General features: G+C 46.3%; 1 protein-coding gene across 3 annotated transcripts in view; it reads right to left on the bottom strand.

Moving 5' to 3' along the window:
• Window positions 1-498: 498 nt before the first annotated feature.
• LAIR1 (leukocyte associated immunoglobulin like receptor 1) overlaps window positions 499-19,986 on the bottom strand; it is a 58,173-nt gene continuing 38,685 nt past the window's right edge. The window contains exons 1-8 of one of the 3 annotated variants that reach the window (XM_082368313.1): window positions 10,243-19,597; window positions 9,770-9,805; window positions 7,536-7,832; window positions 4,582-4,701; window positions 4,444-4,486; window positions 4,323-4,360; window positions 4,067-4,119; window positions 499-1,006 (exon numbers count right to left, since the gene is read on the bottom strand). In XM_082368313.1, the coding sequence (XP_082224439.1) occupies window positions 995-1,006; window positions 4,067-4,119; window positions 4,323-4,360; window positions 4,444-4,486; window positions 4,582-4,701; window positions 7,536-7,832; window positions 9,770-9,805; window positions 10,243-10,276 (633 nt within the window). In that variant the 5' untranslated portion in view covers window positions 10,277-19,597 and the 3' untranslated portion in view covers window positions 499-994. Of the gene's footprint in view, window positions 1,007-2,814; window positions 3,520-4,066; window positions 4,120-4,322; window positions 4,361-4,443; window positions 4,487-4,581; window positions 4,702-7,535; window positions 7,833-9,769; window positions 9,806-10,242; window positions 19,598-19,986 lie in introns of those variants that run through there. The other 2 variants (XM_082368312.1, XM_082368311.1) reach the window with 2 other exon arrangements.

Below are 19,986 nucleotides of genomic sequence, written 5' to 3'. Positions count from 1 at the left end.
TATTAATTTTAAAATGTGAGGGAGCAGATCAGGAGACGCTTGCCATTGAAAAGATATTTCATCACAGTTCCCAGGAGGAGGGGGCATGCATGCCACCCGCCAGGGCCACGTAGGGAAGCACCGGAGACAGAAAGGAGATGGAGTGAGGGGAAAATGGGAGCCTTTACTGTGGTTTCCACAAGCAAGAATGGGCAGGAAAGGGTAAGCAGGCATGGGATTGGCTGGATTAATGATTTCAGCAGGTCCTGGGGTGGAGGGGGCGTCCCTAGTTGTCATGTGCTTGGCCCTAGCGTGACAAGGGCAGGTGGATCGTGGCCCAGACTGTGGACCCCCATAAAGGAGGGGGTGCGGGTGTGGACTCTGCATTGACTGGTTAGTATTTGATAAGTGCACCCCAAGAAGAGGATTCTTGCTCAGGAGCTGGGGCAGGGTGGGGGGCAGTGAGGGAGGAGGCGGGAGGACAATGCAAGTGACTCAGGCATATTATCGGGTCATCTAGGAAAAGGTGTGTCCAGTGTCAACCTTAAAATTAAATGTCGTTATTTTACTGGCAAATGAGTTTATTTAGGAATGGCAGAGGAATTGCAATTCAGGACATTCAAACTATGGCAAACCACAGTCAAGTCCAGAGAACAAGGAAGAGGAATGTTACTTTATAGAGAAAAAGGAGGAAGCTGGAAGGGGCTGCTTTGACTGAAAGTCCCTTGGAGAAAACCAAGAGGTCAGGGTGGTGGTGGTTTCTCATTAGCTGGGCTGTTGCTGTTTCTCCTTGGCTAGGTTGTGGCTGCTTCTCATTGGCTGGGCTGAGGCTGTTTCTCCTTGGGTAGGTTGTGACTGTTTCTCATTGGCTGGGCTGAGGCTGTTTCTCATTGGCTGGGCTGAGGCTGTTTCTCATTGGCTAGGTTGTGACTGTTTCTCATTGGCTGGGCTGAGGCTGTTTCCTCATTGGCTGGGCTATTGCTGGGCAAGGAGAAAATCATTCGTCTTCTGAGAATCAAGCTTCTTCCTGCCCAGGAATGTAAAGTAAGCTGCAGCAGAGGGTAGGGGTGAGAGAGCTCCCCTTTAGGGCTTCCCAACTCCGTTTTAAATTAGGTTTCCCTTTATTAATTTTCACACTAGCATATGCATGTATGACACACGTTAAAGCATCAACTTTATAGAAACCTGAAATATGACTCATACAAGGGGTACAGCAGCCTCTATTCTATAGGGTCATCTGGGAACCAGGTGCCACACTGAGCGTGTGGTTCCAGGGTCACCCGGGGCATCCATAGCCATCAGCAGAAGGGGAGAGCCGTGAGGATCTTGTGTGGGAGGTTCACGGGCCAGGCCTGGAAGAAGCTCCGTCCGTCCAGCTCACATGCCACTGTGAACTTCATCCCAGGACACACATAACTGCAGGGAGGCTGGGGAGATCATCTCGCTGGGAGCCCAGGAAGGGAGGACACGGTGCTGGTGAGCAGCCGCAGTCCTGTCACACAGGGACCACCTGTCACTTTGAGCACTGGGCGGGGCGGGGGGCTAACGGGTTGTGGGGCGCGTTTCCAGTCTCCACTGCTTCCTACCCGACCTCCTCTTACGTAGAAGTTCTAGGGACACAAGAAATAGACTCTCAAACATTGATCATTTCACAAGCTAGTGGAAGAAGTGGAAGTGGAAGAAGGAAACATTCCTGCAAGGAGATACTTAGAATTCAGAGTGAGGCATTCAAGCCCAGAGGAGCCCACAAGCGGAGGTGGTGCTGAGGACCAACACCCACTCAGGTAGACAGAATAACAGCCCCAAAGATGTCCACATCCGACTCCCTGGAGCCAGCTGCTGTGTTACCTTAGGTGCAAAAAGGGTCTTTGCAGGTGGGATTGAGTTAAGGATCTGGGGGGGGGGCGGGGGGGAAATGAGCCTGGATGTTCCAGGTGGACGCAATGTAATCACCAGGGTCCTTGTGGGAGGAGGCAGGTCAGAGAGAGGGAAGGAGGTGTGACCACAGAAGCAGGAGTCCTAGTCAGAGGGAGGATTTGAAGAGGCTACAGTTCTCCTTGAAGGCAGAGGAAGGGGCCCCGAGCCAGGGAATGCAGACGGCCCCCCAGACGCTGCTAAAGGTAAAGGAATGGATTCTGCCCTGGAGGCTTCAGAAGGACCGCAGCCCTGCTGACCCCTGATTTTAGCCCAGTTTAACTGATGTTAGCCTTCTGACCTCCTGAACCGTAGGATAATAAGTTGTGTTGTCTGGTGCCACTATGTGAGTGGTTCGTTACAGCAGCAACTGCAAGCTTATTGGGATGAACAGCCTCCAATCCCAACCCTGAAGGGCATTAGCCAGGTGACGGGGTGAAGGTCAGATCAAGGACAGTGTCCTACAGCTGATGGGTCCTCTTGTGTTTGGAGAACGCATGGCGTCCAGTGGGGATGAACTGGAGTAGGGGTGGGAAATGGGGACCTGCATATTCCTCTGGGTGGACCTAAAGCCTGAGGGACCCTCCGTGTGCAGTCGTGGTCTCATCAACTCCCTCGCCCACTCCCCACGTGTCTGTGCGTGTGGGTGTGTGCATGTGTGTCTGTGTGTGTATGCGAGCATTCATGGGTGTGCACATGGCGGGGGGGATGGGAGCTGTATCAGGTGGGGCAGCTCTGTGCCTTCACCCAGACAGAAGTCCCCTCAGACATCTCCCTCTCTCATCCCTGAGACACACACTTGGATCACAAAACACGGATGCACTTTTTGTCGTTTCCCTCACTAAGTTTTGAGTGACTGTGGAGGCAGAGACTGGGACCTAGAACCTGTGTACCCAAGCGCCACATGCAGGGCTGAGGCAGTTGGGCCTGTGAGGACATTTATTGATGAACAAGGCGAAGCATGATCCAGAAAACAGGGTATCAGCAATAAGCTGCATAAGTATAGCCCAGATTCAAGATCAACAACTGAACTCTAGGAAGGTTTGTACAGTCAGCTGAGAAAACGGATCTCTGGGGGCAGTGGAAGATTCACAGGACATATCTGGAATCAGCTGGGCGACTGTAGGACCATAGCTGGGTCTCTAGAAACAGCCAGGAGACTGCAGCTGGGTCTCTGGAAACAGCCAAGCACTATAGCTGGTTCTCTGGAAACAGCCAAGGGACCACAGCTGGGTCTCTGGAAACAAGTGCTACACGTTCTCTCCAAGGAGCTAGTTGATTGTGGGAGGGGCCACATGGTGAATGAATCTCCTAGAAGTTGATTGGGGGTCTCAGGACTCCAGCTCTTGCCTGCAGGAGAATTGACTGGATGACTTCAGGAATGGACGATTCCACAGGGAAACCCTCCAAATGTCCACTGCAGGCTTTTGCAAGAGTGCCCTCCTGTGTCTTTAGTGCAGAGGCCAGGTGGGCCTGGGATCAGTTTCTGGCAAGGGCTGCGTACATGCTGGACTTGGCCGTGGGCTCCGTGGACAGCAGGGACACAGCTCTGGCCGCCCTCTGTGCGACGGCCGGGTGGTCCAGCTGGGCATATATCACCTCCTGGGGGCCTCCTGCAGCAGGGGCCTGAGGAGGGAGACTCAGGGTGAGTGTGGGCGGCTGTGGTGAGGGAGGGGCTGTGGGAGGGGAAGACTTTGGTCGCCAGACTCCAGGTGCCCCCGCAGATCCCACCTCCTGAATCGCCATTGTGTGGTCCCCTCCCACAGAGAAGCAGGGTTGGTCTGTGTGACCAATAGAATATGGCAGAGTGAGGGCCACCTCCATGGGGAGGCCACAGAAGACACTGTGCCTTCTGTTCCTCCCTCTTCGGGGTCCCTCCCTCTGGGGGAGGCTGGCCGCCGTGGAGAAGCCCGTGTGGTGGGGAAACGGGGCTCCTGTCCACAGCCAGGGGACTGAGCCGTCGTGGAAGTGGATCTTCCAGCCTCAGTTGAGCCTCAGATGAATGCAGCCCGGGTTAACATCTTGACAGCAACGTCAGGACAGACCATGAGCCACCACCACCCAGCCGATCCGATTCCTAATTCCTGGCCCAGGAAACTGAGATGATTCTGTTAAGCTGCTAAATTTCAGGAACTTTGGTACCCAGCGGCAGGTGACTAATGCAAGTACTTACTGAGGTATCCACCTCTCCATTCTTCTCAGGAAATCTGTAGACAGTGGCCAGATCTGGCAGGGAGAGGACAAGGGGTCAGTTCTCTGGGGTGGACCTTAGGAGGCAAATATGCCCGACCTCATAGCTTCATATTTTGTCTCCCACCCCATCTGGAACATCCTAGGATGCTCCCAAACGCCCCCTACCACATTGCTTCCTGATGGCACTGAATCCCCACTTCCCCCCTCCCAGACCTGTCCCCCATCCTTGTCTTTACCTGGTGTCCCATCTGGGACGTCAACAGCTGGGCTGAGCCTGAGGAGAGAGAACATGTGAGCCCTCAGGGCTGCCTGGGGGCAGGGGATTGGGGGCCCGGGGGTCATTCCCAGGAGCCTCACCTCTCCTGGGGCCTCTGCTCCTCACCTTGGCTTCTGGGGGGCCCTGAGGACAGTCAGGTGTGAATTAAGAAGAGAAGCCTTCCTCCCAACACCCCAAACAGCCTGCCCGGGTCACCGCACCCTGTCCCTGAGACCTACCCCGTTTTCTCTCATGCTGACGATGGAGGAGAAAAAGGCCCAGGAGGAGGAGACAAAGGAGAAAGGCCACAGGGACCCCGATGAGAATATAAACATGCTCTGTCGACAGGCCTGTGGGAGCTGGGAGGATGGAATCCGATTACCAGCAGCATGCATTTATCGCGCACCTGCAGCACACCCACCACGCGCTGGGGGCTTGTCGTGTTCCCACTTACATATCGATCTCTCATGCCCAGTAGTCCTGTGACGTGGGACTCATTATCCCCACTTTACAGAACCGGGTCTGAGCGCTCAAGTCCTCTGTCCACACGGCGTTGGTCGAGCTGGAATATGACCAGCACCAAAGCCCCTTCTTTCCCCCTTTCCCCAAAGAGCGCGCACCGGGTTCCTGCTTCTGCGTCGCCCTCGCCCATCAGGACGGTTACCGTCCTGCAGGTGCGTCTGTGTCTCCGAGGAGTGAGGAGGGTCTGGGTCAGAGGCCTGATCTGGACAGAGAAGCCCCTGAGTCCCCCATCCCCACCTCCAAGGGGTCTCCTCCCCGGACCCCGACCTGCTCCCTCTAGAACAGCCCCATGGACCTTTCTGTGAGGATGGTTACCACCACGGTAGTCACGCGGGACAATTTTCATTGAAATTTAGGTTAACTAAAGTTAAAAGTCAGATCGCCAGCTGCACTAGCCACTGCGCTACCCCTGGCCAATGACACCCTCCGGGATGACGCAGATACACAGCATCTCCTTCCTGCAGGAGACTGTGGGGGACAGCGGTGCTCTCCACGCTTTGTGCACCTTTACGGAGACGGAAACCCAGTAGGAATCGGGAGCGGGCACCTCGGCCTGCTCACCTCCTTCTGGGTTCCCACCCCAAGCACAAGAACCCCCATCTCTGATCTCTTTCTGCTTTTCACAGCAATCCCTGATGGGGCGGAACTGCTCTTCTGTGAGTGGAGAAGCCAGGACCCGATGTCCTCGAGCTGCCTGAAGCCCAGCCTTTAGCAGGTGAGAGGACGGTGCGCCAGCCATGAGCTGGACTCCACGCGTGCGCCTTCGGTCCCTCACCTCCTTTACATCCCCTAAGTGCTGTGCTCGGCCTTGCTCCTTTTACACGTGGTCCAGCTGAGGTCTTGGGGGCTGGTACACCCGCAAGGTCGGAGACCTTCATCCCCTCTTGTGGTCAGCGCCCCCTCCCTCCCACTGCTCCAGAGGTGGAGTCCTCAACATCCTTTAAAATAGAAAATTTCATTTCTTGGAGCATTGTTTCCTCAACACTGTGTCCTTGGTCCAGGATCCACGACCCCATCCTGCGTTTTAACGCCGTTGCTGCCTGAGCTTCCCCTGATGACGTTTACTACGATTTAAAATAGCATATAGGGTGGGGATGGTGGTGTGCTGAATTGGGCGATTGGGAATGACATGTATACACTGATGTGTATAAAATTGATGACTGATTAAAAAAAAAAAGATAATTAAGATAATTATCTTCTAAAGATAGGATAATTATCTTCAGAAGATAATTAAGTCAGTGAAATTAATGGAGATGGGGGAACAAATACATAAAACAATCAAAAATATTATTAATAAATTAAAAGCTAAACTACCCACAGGCAAGGTCTGTGTATCTCTATATCTGACACATTGTAAATAATAAATGAAGATTTGTTCTGCCATTCTCTAAAAAAATAAAATAAAATAAAATAGCATATATGTTACACATGTACAAATATATAGCAATATATTTACATCTATAATGTATATTACATGTTATATAAATATGCTTAATGCTTAAATAATAAATATAAATATATTTTAAATTATGTGTTTTTAACTTACATATGTATAATTTAATTTATATGAATAATTTAAATTATACATAATTATGCTATACATAAAAATTATATCAATTATACATATTTAATATATATTATGGTACACATTTTAATATTTACATATACAAATTATAGTAATACATAATACATGATAACATAATATATAACACACATTACTCATGTAACAATATAGTAATGTATATTATATTGTATTACTTATATTTAATAGTGTAACTATATTCTAATATACTTAAATTATAGATCTGAAATTTTACATTGTAAGTTATATGTTTATATTTATATATGCCCGTATATACTTACATACGTCTCTATTATTCATTCTAATGAATTCTCCCGCTAAAGTTTGGGAGGCCAGGGACCCTTTCTCCTCATTCACCATGTGCATCAGTCCCACGGCAGGAGGGTGTCCGGTGCACACGAGGTGAGAAGAAAATATTTCCTCGGTATTAATAAGATTAGCACTTCTCCAGGTTGTCCCATTTGGCAGCACATTTAAGCGGGTGTCCTGTGTAAGTGAACTCCTGTGTCCCCAAAGCAGCACGGCGGGGTCGGTGCCCCAGGAGGGTGTGGAGGGGGTCAAAGTGTCCCCAGTGGACGCTGACTCCAGGACATCTCGGGGCTGACCACCCACAGGGACAGGGATGGCCTCATCCCAGAGGTCCCCCAAAGCACCATCCAGCCCTGCTCAGGGGTCCAGGACCATGTGACGTGCCCGATGGAGGGTGGGACACATAGCCTAGGGGCCCCACAGATTCTCACCCAGTGGAAAAGACAGTCAACACCATCCTGAGGGAAAAGACACAGGTTCCCTTGAAGGGGTCTGTCCCCACCCCATCTCTGGAAGCCCACTCCCCGCCAGCCCAGCAGGGCCAGCTCTGTGCCCACCCTGATGCTGGAGCTGAGCGTCCAGGCCACTGTGGTGTCCAGGTGAGACCAGGCTCTAGAGACCCGAGCCAGGTGTGAAGGCAGACGTGTGTGCAGAGGGAAGAGGGAGCCAGAGGGCTTGGGGGTCAGGAGGGGGCAGGCGAGCCTGTGCACGGAGGACACAGCTGGGGACAGGGTCCAGGGACCTGGGGCAAACCTGAGGGCAGGGCAGAGAGCTCCTCACCTGTCACCACCAGCTCCAGGGCACCCCTGGGCTCAGACCAGTGACTACCTGTCCGGTAGAGGCACTGATAAAGCTGGGCAGTGTCGCCACGCACAGCGGTGATGCTGAATCTGGCCTCCGTCTGGTGTGGGCCAAGTTGAGACACAGTATTCTCATCCTTGAAGTCACTCCTATTTTCCTTCCTCTCCAGACGGAATTCCTCAGCCCCAGCAGGGCCCCTGCACACAATGGTCACAGGCCACCCCTGGGGGCTCACAGAGTCTGGCTCAGCCCTGGTGGAGCGTCTGGGCAGGGTCCCTAGGATGGGTAAGAGCAGAATCTCAGCATCCGTTACGTGAAAATCATCACATCACATAATTCACCCATTTTTGTTGCTCAGTTCAGTACTTTTTTTTTTTTGAAACTTGCAAAGTTGTGCAACCATCACCACAATACAATTTTTTTTTTTTTTTTGGCTGCACTGCATGTGGGATCTTAGTTCCCCAACCAGGGATCAGACCCGCACCCCCTGCATTGGAAGCATGCAGTCTTAACCACTGGACCACCAGGGAAGTCCCGCAATCCAATTTTAGAAAATTTCCATCATCCTCTGCCAAAAGACCCCCCTATGCCCATTCTGTGAGCCTCTAAATTCTCATTACTGCGGACTTATTTTCCCCACTTGACTTAAGGACCCTGAGACTTGGTCACATCTTGCTCAGCATGACATGGGAGGTGTCAGAACAGACTGGGGGCCCCCGGGCATGTCTGCTGCAGGGGGCGGCTCCCTCCCTGACCATGGCCACTCTAGGGGGACAGAGAGGGCTGGGAGGGTGGCACAGGATGGGAATGACCGGGTCATTCCTGGGACAAGGAAAGCAGGGGTCTCAGTCGGTAGGAATGATCTGGGCTGGGTCTGAAGGGCAGCTGCCAGTGCCAGGTGGGATTGGGTGGGGTGAGGGGCACAGTCTGCAGAGCGGCAGCGGAAGTGTGTGTGTGTGTGTGTGTGTGTGTGTGTGTGTGTGTGTGTGTGTGTGTGTGCAGGAGCTGGAGCACAGATCTGATCCCACATTCCTCAGCAGGCGAGTGTCTCTGTGTCCAATGCGAGTCTTCTGTGCTTTCATCCCTGGGTTTTCTCTGTATTTTTACCTTCGTCTCAGCTTATTTCCATTTCCCTGTTACTGAGGCTCTGGAAACCCCATCTGTCTCAACTAGCCTGCGGGCAGGGGGCAGAGCGGGTTTGTAGCCCTGAAACAGGAAGTTGGCCTCACATTCAGCAAAATCCCATAGAGGCAGAGGGCTGGCAGAGGTCGCTCATTCACTCTTTCTTTCTTCTGACCACATCTTAGTTCCCATCTATCTGTTTACTGATGCCTCCATGTACCACTGGTTCCACAAATATGAGAAACACCCAGGATGCCTGCCCTCTTGGGGCTGAAAGTCTAGAGAGAGGATAGACGTTGACCAATAATTGTGCAAATCCCCGGGTACAAACGGTGACACGTGCCCTCGGGGTGAGTGGGGGAATCTCGGGGGCAGACGGGAGGCAGAGCTGCCGTCCTCTGGGAGGTCCAAGGGAAGAGGTATCTGAGCTGAGATCTGAGGTCAGGGATGAATTACCCAGGCCGAGGGACCAGGGGGACACCGGGCATTCAGGGTGGTGAGGAGGTCCGGAGCTGAGTGGGAAGATGGCATTTAGAAAGGGAAAGAAAACCAAGGTAACTGAGATAAGTGAGCCAGACAGCGTGGGGACAGCCAGATCCAGACCAAAGAGAGGTGTGTGGGTCTCAGTCTGTCTGAAGGTAAACTGTGAGAGGACTCTAAGGAAGATTAAGGTTTTCCTGAAGATAAATTATATACTATATATATATTTAAAGTTTTTAAGTAAAACTTTAAAATCATCATTTAAAACCACATCACTGTGTGATATAGTCTGTACGGGAGGATGGAGACGGTGGGACTGAGGGTGATTCTCAGCGTCTGCCCTTGGCGAGGTCCCGTTCTCTGCCCAGGGGCTGCTGAGGGAGATCTGGGCTCGTGTGGGGAGAGCTCGTGGGCTCAGCCTGGTCCTTATGACCTGAATCGTCCCTGTGGGCCATCAAGAGCAGAGGTGGAGAACGCGGGAGAGACCTGGGCGAGGGTTATACGTTTGGGGTTGTTTGCAATTCGAGGTGTACGTCAGGGCCCCCAGGATCGGCTCCACTCTCACCTACATCTGCCTGCGGGGTGCAGAGGGGATTGGGGAGAAGACTCACCCGCCTGCGTGTGGATCGTGTGGCCCAGACAGAGCACTGGAAGAGAAGTTCTAGTGAGAGAGACGCCCGCTATACGGTTTCCTCATGGGGCTGCAGTCAAGGGGGGGCCTTGAGGGGCCAGCGGGGTAGGGGGTGGTCATCGTCCCGTAGTTTCCCGACACCCCCGTCAACATTGCATCTGAGTACGCGCCCTCTCCTTGCTCTGAAATAGTCTCAAGACAAACCCCCAACCCGTCTTCCAAGCAGGTGTTCCTCCCCGGCCCCCCAGCCCTTCTCAGTCTGCACTCGACCCCATACCCAGGCACCATTTCCAGCACTGAACCTTCCGTGGTAAGACTTAGGTCTTGGCCAGAGCTGAGGGGGACCACTTTGCCCCCCTAGGGCCCCAGCGTCTTCTGGGCTGGAGTCGGGACGGAGCTGGGAAGCAGAGCCCCTCTGCCCCTGGATTCCTACCCCTCCATTCCAAGACTCACCCAGGCCCAGGAGGGTGGTGGGACGGGGCAACATGGCCCAGCCCCGGCCCCCGGCACCGTCCTGGAGTTTGTGAGTGAAGGACAGAGCCTGTAGGCGACACGAGAGAAGAGGATGTGGTGGCTAGGGGCCCTTTCTGGGGTTTCGACAACAACGGCCTCACACAAAGGGGAAGAGCTCTCTCTCCCCTCCCATCCACACTTCCCACTAACGAGACAGAGGCGGGGCCTGGCTTCCAAAAGATGTTTGTTCCCGCTGTGCACCGATGAGGCTGAACTCATCTCCGGAGGCGCCGCCTGAGGGGGGAGCTTCATTCTCAATCTGTGGGGCAAGCAGTACACGGATTTGTGCGGCAAACTGACTTGACTGTTGGTCCCAGCTCCACACGACAACCATCTGTTCTTGGACAAAGAATTACACCACTTTATGCCAACGTTTCCTCGTGTTTAAAATGGGAAGCCCCAGATCCCCCTCCAAGTATTTAATATTACAATATATGTTACATTCCCAGCAAGGTACTGAGCTCATTAAAAATCTCTCACTAACATGGGTTCTCTGCCTATCTTCCCGAAGTGGCATGGGAACCAGGGAAGGGGAGGCTGGTCCGTCAGCACATGCAAAATCCTAAAGGGATGGGATAATCAGGAGACAGACCTTGGGAGCAGGGCCAGGGATGGGGAGGGCGTTTGTGCACACGGAGCCCAGCAGGACAGGAGCCCCATCACGGAATCTCATGTCCACCGCCCCTGAGGCCAGGGAAGAGCTGCTTCCCCCAGGGGTAGCTGCGCCAGACATTGATGGTGGTCTACACAGCAGCCGATGCTCACTTTTTCCTTATTAACAGAAACCTAGTTCTGTTTGAGTGGCCATGTTCCAACCCTGGGGCTGGGGGATAGGGGGAGTGCAGAGGATAAAATTTGGATTAAGGCAATCCAGCAATCCCATTTGCAGTGATTGGTCCAGAGGGGGCACATGACCATGTATGGCCAATGATACTTAAAGCAGGATATATCAGGGTTTCTGGGAATTATATTTCTCTCTTAATAACAGAGGGTCTCATAAGACTTTTACCTCCTTTTCTCCTGTCCATGGGGAGCTATATCATGACGATGTGATATCTGGAGCTGCAACAGCCATCTTGCAACCATGAGGCAACAAGCTTGACTACAATAGCAGAAATACTGAACAAACTGAGGGGAAAGAATACAAGATCCAGGGTTCATAGAAGGTCCCCAAGTGCTGAACCAGCCCTGGGACTGCCTATCCCTGGAATATTAATAAGTAAACAATAAATGTACTAGATTTTCTGTCAAAATTTCAGACTAAATCTGTGGACCACACTCCATTTTAAAATAATAATTATTTTAAAAACTAAAATTGCTTAATAGACTATTTTAAAGGTCTTTTTAAATGCCTCAAAGAAATGAACACTAAGTGGAGGCTATGTAGTCAAAAATTAAAGGAAGACAGGATTCCCCAAAGTCAAGTTGAATGCTGAACATGGCTCTCACCTTGACAGTGATGCATTAAGTTTTATTTTCATGGCCTTGCAGATGGTAGAGGCTAAAGGATAAAGTCCAGGGGTCACCCTCGTTGACTAACACCACCAGCCCCACGTATCTGTGTCTTTCTGGTCTCTCTCTCTCTGTCTCTCTCTCTCATCTTCATTAGTGGCTTTTATCAGGTTTATTGAGGGATAATTTGCAGACAACCAACTGCATCCATGAAATATGTGCAATTCAATGAGCTCTGGTAGTTGTGAAACCACCATCATAGTCAAGATTTCCATCACCACCAAGATTCCATGTTCCCTTTGTGAAAATAAGCAAAGTAACCTCATTTCAAATGGAGTCGGGAAGCCCTGAAAGGGGAACTCTCAGGCATGTGGCACTTGGTGCAGCCTCCATTCCCAGTAGGGAGAAGGAAGACGAGAATTATTTAGACAAGGGAGGACATTAATTACATGGGAATTTCATCCCCTGCTTTAAGAAAAAGAAGGAAGATCCTTCCGTGCCCCAGCAACAATGCTCTAACCACTGCTTCCAGCCAATGAGAAAATGTCAAACCTCTAACTCTTGTTCTTCAGTGAATTTCTGTTCAAAATAATCCTTCCCCATTTCCTCCTAAAGCCCGATAAGAGGTGACCTCCCCTTTATCTCTTTAGACTTGCCTGTGATCCACCATAGCTGGCCTGTCCCAAATAGCAATTTTCTGCTATTCCCGAATAAACCATTTTGCTGCTAAGGTAACTGGCTATTTTATTTTTAAGGTTGATACTCTTTGGTCCCAGGTGATCACTGCCAACCAAAGAATGTCACTTTCTATCTGGCTCTACAAGGATTGAGTCATTAGCCACTGGAGTTCCTCACCTTCGACACACCCTGAAGGGTGTTCCAGGCAGGGATCAGGAAGGAGGCACTCTGTGCTCTGGGAAAACTGGCAGAACAGGCCTTCAGAGAGTTACATATTTTCAGGAGAAGATTTTATGAACCCAATTTCTTGCATCTTCTCGTACTTAGAAAAGCACTAAAGTCATTAACTAAGGTATCTATTCCTCGTGAGTAGCAGCAACTTTCTACAGAGATGTGTGCTTGACGGCATGTACCCCTTCTCCAAAATCACATAGATGCTGATATCGGAGCAGTTCCTCAGAGCTCTCTGAGAGGCTGTCTCGTGGGCCACAGTCCTCAGTATGTCCCCAAATAAAACTGAAACTCACAACTCTCACTGTGCATTTTGTGCATTTTTATTTCAGTCAACACCATTGATCTTTTCTTTTTAGAAAATATGTATCTGCTAAGTTATTTTTTTATTGAAGTATAGTTGATTTACAATATTGTGTTAGTTTCAGGCATACAGCAAAGTGATTTGGTTATATATATATATATATATATATATATATATATATATATATATATATATATGAAAAAAGAATACGTGTGTGTAACTTACGTATTCTTTTTTTCAATTCTTTTCCACTATAGGTTATTACTAGACTTCCCTGTGCTATACAGCAAATCCCTGTTTATCTATTTAATATATGGTAGTGTGTATCTGTTAATCCCATACTTCTAATTTATCCCTCCCCTCCTTTCGCCTTCGGTAATCATAAGTTTGTTTTCTATGTCTGTGAATCTGTTTCTGTTTTGTAAATAAGTTCATTTGTACTATTTTTTAGATTCCACATGTAAGTGACATCATATAATATTTGTCTTTTTCTGTCTGACTTCATTAAGTATGATAATCTCTACATCCATCTAAGTTGCTGCAAATGGCATTATTTCATTCTTTTTTATGACTGGGTAATATTCCATTGCGTATACGTACCACATCTTCTTTATCTATTCATCTGTCATGGACTCTTAGGTTACTTCCCTATCTTGGCTATTGGGAATAGTGCTGCAATGAACATTGGGGTGCATGTATCTTTTCAAATTAGAGTTTTCATCTCTTCCAGATATATGCCCAGGGGTGGGATTGCTGGATCATATGGTAACTCTATTTTAGTTTTTTAAGTAACCTCCATACTGTTCTCCATAGTGACTGCACCAATTCACATTCCCACCAACAGTGTAGGAGGGTTCCCTTTTCTTCACACTCTCTCCAGCATTTATTATTCATAGATTTTTTGATGATAGCTATTCTTTTTTTTCTTTCTTTCTTTCTTTTTTTTTTTAACATCTTTACTGGAGTATAATTACATTACAATATTGTGTTAGTTTCTGCTGTATAACAAAGTGAATCAGCTATATGTATACGTATATCCCCATATCTCCTCCCTCTTGTGTCTCCCTCCCACCCTCCCTATCCCACCCCTCTAGGTGGTCACAAAGCACCGAGCTGATTTCCCTGTGCTATGCAGCTGCTTCCCACTAGCTATCTATTTCACATTTGGTAGTGTATATTATGTCCATGCCACTCTCTCACTTCGTCCCAGCTTACCCTTCCCCCTCCCCGTGTCCTCAAGTCCATTCTCTACGTCTATGTCTTTATTCCTGTCCTGCCCCTAGGTTCGTTAGAACCTTTTTTTTTAGATTCCATATATGTGTGTTAGCATACGGTATTTGTTTTTCTCTTTCTGACTGACTTCACTCTGTATGACAGACTCTAGGTCCGTCCACCTCACTACAAATAACTCAATTTCGTTTCTTTTTATGGCTGAGTAATATTCCATTGTATATATGTGCCACATCTTCTTTATCCATTCATCTATCGATGGACACTTAGGTTGCTTCCATGTCCTGGCTATTGTAAATAGAGCTGCGATGAACATTGTGGTACATGACTTCTTGAATTATGGTTTTCTCAGGGTATATGCCCAGTGGTAGGATTGCTGGGTCGTATGGTAGTTCTATTTTTAGTTTTATAAAGAACCTCCATACTGTCCTCCATAGTGGCTGTATCAATTTACATTCCCACCAACAGTGCAAGAGGTTTCCCTTTTCTCCATACCCTCTCCAGCATTTATTGTTTGTAGATTTTTTTCGATGATGGCCATTCTGACCGGTGTGAGGTGATATGTCATTGTAGTTTTGATTTGCATTTCTCTACTGATTAGTGATGTTGAGCATCCTTTCATGTGTTTGTTGGCAATCTGTATATCTTCTTTGGAGAAATGTCTATTTAGGTCTTCTGCCCATTTTTGGATTGGGTTGTTTGTTTTTTTGATATTCAGCTGCATGAGCTGCTTGTAAATTTTGGAGATTAGTCCTTTGTCAGTTGCTTCATTTGCAAATATTTTCTCCCATTCTGAGGGTTGTCTTTTCGTCTTGTTTATGGTTTTCTTTGCTGTGCAAAAGCTTTTAAGTTTCATTAGGTCCCATTTGTTTATTTTTGTTTTTATTTCCGTTTCTCTAGGAGTGGGTCAAAAAGGATCTTGCTGTAATTTATGTTATAGAGTCTTCTGCCTATGTTTTCCTCTAAGAGTTTTATAGTGTCTGGCCTTACATTTAGGTCTTTAATCCATTTTGAGTTTATTTTTGTGTATGGTGTTAGGGAGTATTCTAATTTCGTACTTTTACATGTAGCTGTCCAGTTTTCCCAGCACCACTTATTGAAGAGGCTGTCTTTTCTCCATTGTATATTCTTGCCTCCTTTATCAAAGATAAGGTGACCATATGTCCATGGGTTTATCTCTGGGCTTTCTATCCTGTTCCATTCATCTGTATTTCTGTTTTTGTGCCAGTACCATACTGTCTTGATTACTGTAGCTTTGTAGTATAGTCTGAAGTCAGGGAGCCTGATTCCTTCAGCTCCGTTTTTCTTTCTCAAGACTGCTTTGGCTATTTGGGGTATTTTGTGTTTCCATACAAATTGTGAAATTTTTTGTTCTAGTTCTTTGAAGAATGCCAGTGGTAGTTTGACGGGGATTGCACTGAATCTGTAGATTGCTTTGGGTAGTATAGTCATTTTCACAATGTTGATTCTTCTAATCCAAGAACATGGTATATCTCTCCATCTGTTTGTATCATCTTTAATTTCTTTCATCAGTGTCTTACAGTTTTCTGCATACAGGTCTTTTGTCTCCTTAGGTGGGTTTATTCCTAGGCATTTTATTCTTTTTGTTGCAGTGGTAAATGGGAGTGTTTCCTTAATTTCTCTTTCAGATTTTTCATCATTAGTGTATAGGAATGCAAGAGATTTCTGTGCATTAATTTTGTATCCTGCTACTTTACCAAATTCATTGATTAGCTCTAGTAGTTTTCTGGTAGCATCTTTAGGATTCTCTGTGTATAGTATCATGTCATCTGCAAACAGTGACAGTTTTACTTCTTCTTTTCTGATTTGGATTCCTTTTATTTCTTTTTCTTCTCTGATTCCTGTGGCTAAAACTTCCAAAACTATGTTGAATAATAGTGGTGAGAGTCAACAACCTTGTCTTCTTCCTGATCTTAGAGGAAATGGTTTCAGTTTTTCACCATTGAGAATGATGTTGGCTGTGGGTTTGTCTTATATGGCATTTACTATGTTGAGGTAAGTTCCCTCTATGCCTACTTTCTGGAGGGTTTTTATCATAAATAGGTGTTGAATTTAGTCAAAAGCTTTTTCTGCATCTACTGAGATGATCATATGGTTTTTCTCCTTCAATTTGTTAATATGGTTTATCACATTGATTGATTTGCATATATTGAAGAATCCTTGCATTCCTGGGATAAACCCCACTTGATCATGGTGTATGATCCTTTTAATGTGCTGTTGGATTCTGTTTGCTAGTATTTTGTTGAAGATTTTTGCATCTATGTTCATCAGTGATTTTGGCCTGTAGTTTTCTTTTTTTGTAACATCTTTGTCTGGTTTTGGTATCAGGGTGATGGTGGCCTCATAGAATGAGTTTGGGAGTGTTCCTCCCTCTGCTATATTTTGAAGAGTTTGAGAAGGATGGGTGTTAACTCTTCTCTAAATGTTTGATAGAATTTGCCTGTGAAGCCATCTGGTCCTGGGCTGTTGTTTGTTAGAAGATTTTTAATCACAGTTTCAGTTTCAGTGCTTGTGATTGGTCTGCTTATATTTTCTATTTCTTCCTGGTTCAGTCTCGGAAGGTTGTGCTTTTCTAAGAATTTGTCCATTTCTTCCAGGTTGTCCATTTTATTGGCATATAGTTGCTTTTAGTAATCTCTCATGATCCTTTGTATTTCTGCAGTGTCAGTTGCTACTTCTTTTTCATTTCTAATTCTACTGATTTGAGTCTTCTTCCTCTTTTTCTTGATGAGTCTGGCTAATGGTTTATCAATTTTGTTTATCTTCTCAAAGAACCAGCTTTTAGTTTTATTGATCTTTGCTATTGTTTCCTTCATTTCTTTTTCATTTATTTCTGATATGATCTTTATGATTTCTTTCCTTCTGCTAACTTTGGGGTTATTTTGTTCTTCTTTCTCTAATTGCTTTAGGTGTAAGGTTAGGTTGTTTATTTGAGATGTTTCTTGTTTCTTGAGGTAGGATTGTATTGCTATAAACTTTCCTCTTAGAACTGCTTTTGCTGCATCCCATAGGTTTTGGGTCGTCATGTTTTCATTGTCATTTTTTTCTAGGTATTTTTTGATTTCCTCTTTGATTTCTTCAGTGATCTCTTGGTTATTTAGTAGTGTATTGTTTAGCCTCCATGTGTTTGTATTTTTTACAGATTTTTTTCCTGTAATTGATATCTAGTCTCATAGCGTTGTGGTCAGAAAAGATACTTGATACGATTTCAATTTTCTTAAATTTACCAAGGCTTGATTTGTGACCCAGGATACGATCTATCCTGGAGAATGTTCCATGAGCACTTGAGAAGAAAGTGTATTCTGTTGTTTTTGGATGGAATGTCCTATAAATATCAATTAAGTCCATCTTGTTTAGTGTATTATTTAAAGCTTGTGTTTCCTTATTTATTTTCATTTTGGATGATCTGTCCTTTGGTGAAAGTGGGGTGTTAAAGTCCCCTACTATGATTGTGTTACTGTCAATTTCCCCTTTTATGGCTGTTAGCATTTGCCTTATGTATTGAGGTGCTCCTATGTTGGGTGCATAAATATTTACAATTGTTATATCTTCTTCTTGGATTGATCCCTTGATCATTATGTAGTGTCCTTCTTTGTCTCTTGTAATAATCTTTATTTTAAAGTCTATTTTGTCTGATATGAGAATTGCTACTCCAGCTTTCTTCTGATTTCCATTTGCATGGAATATCTTTTTCCATCCCCTCACTTTCATCTGTATGTGTCCCTAGGTCTGAAGTGGGTCTCTTGTAGACAACATATACATGGGTCTTGTTTTTGTATCCATTCAGCCAGTCTACGTCTTTTGGTCGGAGCATTTAATCCATTTACGTTTAAGGTACTTATCGATATGTATGTTCCTATGACCATTTTCTTAATTGTTTTGGGTTTGTTATTATAGGTCTTTTCCTTCTCTTGTGTTTCCTGCCTAGAGAAGTTCCTTTAGCATTTGTTGTAAAGCTGGTTTGCTGATACTGAATTCTCTTAGCTTTTGCTTGTCTGTAAAGGTTTTAATTTCTCCGTTGAATCTGAGTGAGATCCTTGCTGGATAGAGTAATCTTGGTTGTAAGTTTTTCCCTTTCATCACTTTAAATATGTCCTGCCACTCCCTTCTGGCTTGCAGAGTTTCTGCTGAAAGATCAGCTGTTAACCTTATGGGAGTTCCCTTGTATGTTATTTGTTGTTTTTCCCTCGCTGCTTTTAATATTTTTTCTTTGTATTTAATTTTTGGTAGTTTGAATAATATGTGTCTTGGCATGTTTCTCCTTGGATTTATCCTGCATGGGACTCTCTGTGCTTCCTGGATTTGATTGACTATTTCACTTCCCATGTTAGGGAAGTTTTCGACTATAATCTCTTCAAATATTTTCTCAGTCCCTTTCTTTTTCTCTTCTTCTTCTGGGACCCCTATAATTCGAATGTTGGTGCATTTAATGTTGTCCCAGAGGTCTCTGAGACTGTCATGAATTCTTTTCGTTCTTTTTTCTTTATTCTGCTCTGCAGTAGTTATTTCCACTGTTTTATCTTCCAGCTCACTTATCCGTTCTTCTGCCTCAGATATTCTGCTATTGATTCCTTCTAGAGAATTTTTAATTTCATTTATTGTGTTTTTCATTATTGTTTGTTTGCTCTTTACTTCTTCTAGGTCCTTGTTAAACGTTTCTTGTATTTTCTCCATTCTGTTTCCAAGATTTTGGATCATCTTTACTATCATTACTCTGAATTCTTTTTCAGGTAGACTGCCTATTTCCTCTTCATTTGTTTGGTCTGGTGGGTTTTTACGTTGCTCCTTCATCTGCTGTGTGTTTCTCTGTCTTCTCATTTTGCTTAACTTACTGTGTTTGGGGTCTCCTTTTTGCAGGCTGCAGGTTCGTAGTTCCCGTTGTTTTTGGTGTCTGACCCCAGTGGCTAAGGTTGGTTCAGTGGGTTGTGTAGGCTTCCTGGTGGAGGGGACTAGTGCCTGTGTTCTGGTGGATGAGGCTGGATCTTGTCTTTCTGGTGGGCAGGACCGTGTCTGGTGGTGTGTTTTGGGGTGTCTGTGACCTTATTATGATTTTAGGCAGCCTCTCTGCTAATGCATGGGGTTGTGTTCCTGTCTTGCTAGTTGTTTGGCATGGGGTGTCCAGCGGTGTAGCTTGCTGGTCGTTGAGTGGAGCTGGGTCTTAGCATTGAGATGGAGATCTCTGGGAGAGCTTTTGCTGTTTGATATTATATGGAGCTGGGAGGTCTCTGGTGGACCAGTGTCCTGAACTCGGCCCTCCCACCTGAGAGGCACAGGCCTGACACCCGGCTGGAACACCAAGACCCTGTCAGCCACACAGCTCAGAAGAAAAGGGAGAAAGAAAGAGAGAAAGAGAGAGAGAGAGAGAGATGGAGGGAGGGAGGGAGAAAGAAAGAAAGAGAGAAAGAGAGAGAGAGAGAGAGATGGAGGGAGGGAGGGAGAAAGAAAGAAAGGGGGAGCGAGAGAGAGAGAGAGAAAGAAAGAAGGAAATAAAATAAAGTTATTAAATAAAAAAATTTTTAAATATTAAAAATTTAAAAAATTAAGAAGTAATAAAAAAAAGAAAAAAAAAGTAAGAAAGAAGAGAGCAACCAAACCAAAAAACAAATCCACCAGTGATAACAAGTGCTAAAAACTATACTTAAAAAAAAAAAAGACAAACAGAACCCTAGGACAAATGGTAAAAGCAAAGCTATACAGACAAAATCACAAAGAAGCATACACGTACACACTCACAAAAAGAAAAAGGAAAAAAAAATCTATATATTTAA

Source organism: Balaenoptera borealis (assembly GCF_965194805.1).
Source record: "Balaenoptera borealis genome assembly, chromosome: 19".
NCBI lineage: Eukaryota > Metazoa > Chordata > Mammalia > Artiodactyla > Balaenopteridae > Balaenoptera > Balaenoptera borealis.
Note: the sequence above shows the minus strand (reverse complement) of the source record. Positions and strands in the feature narration are given on the sequence as shown.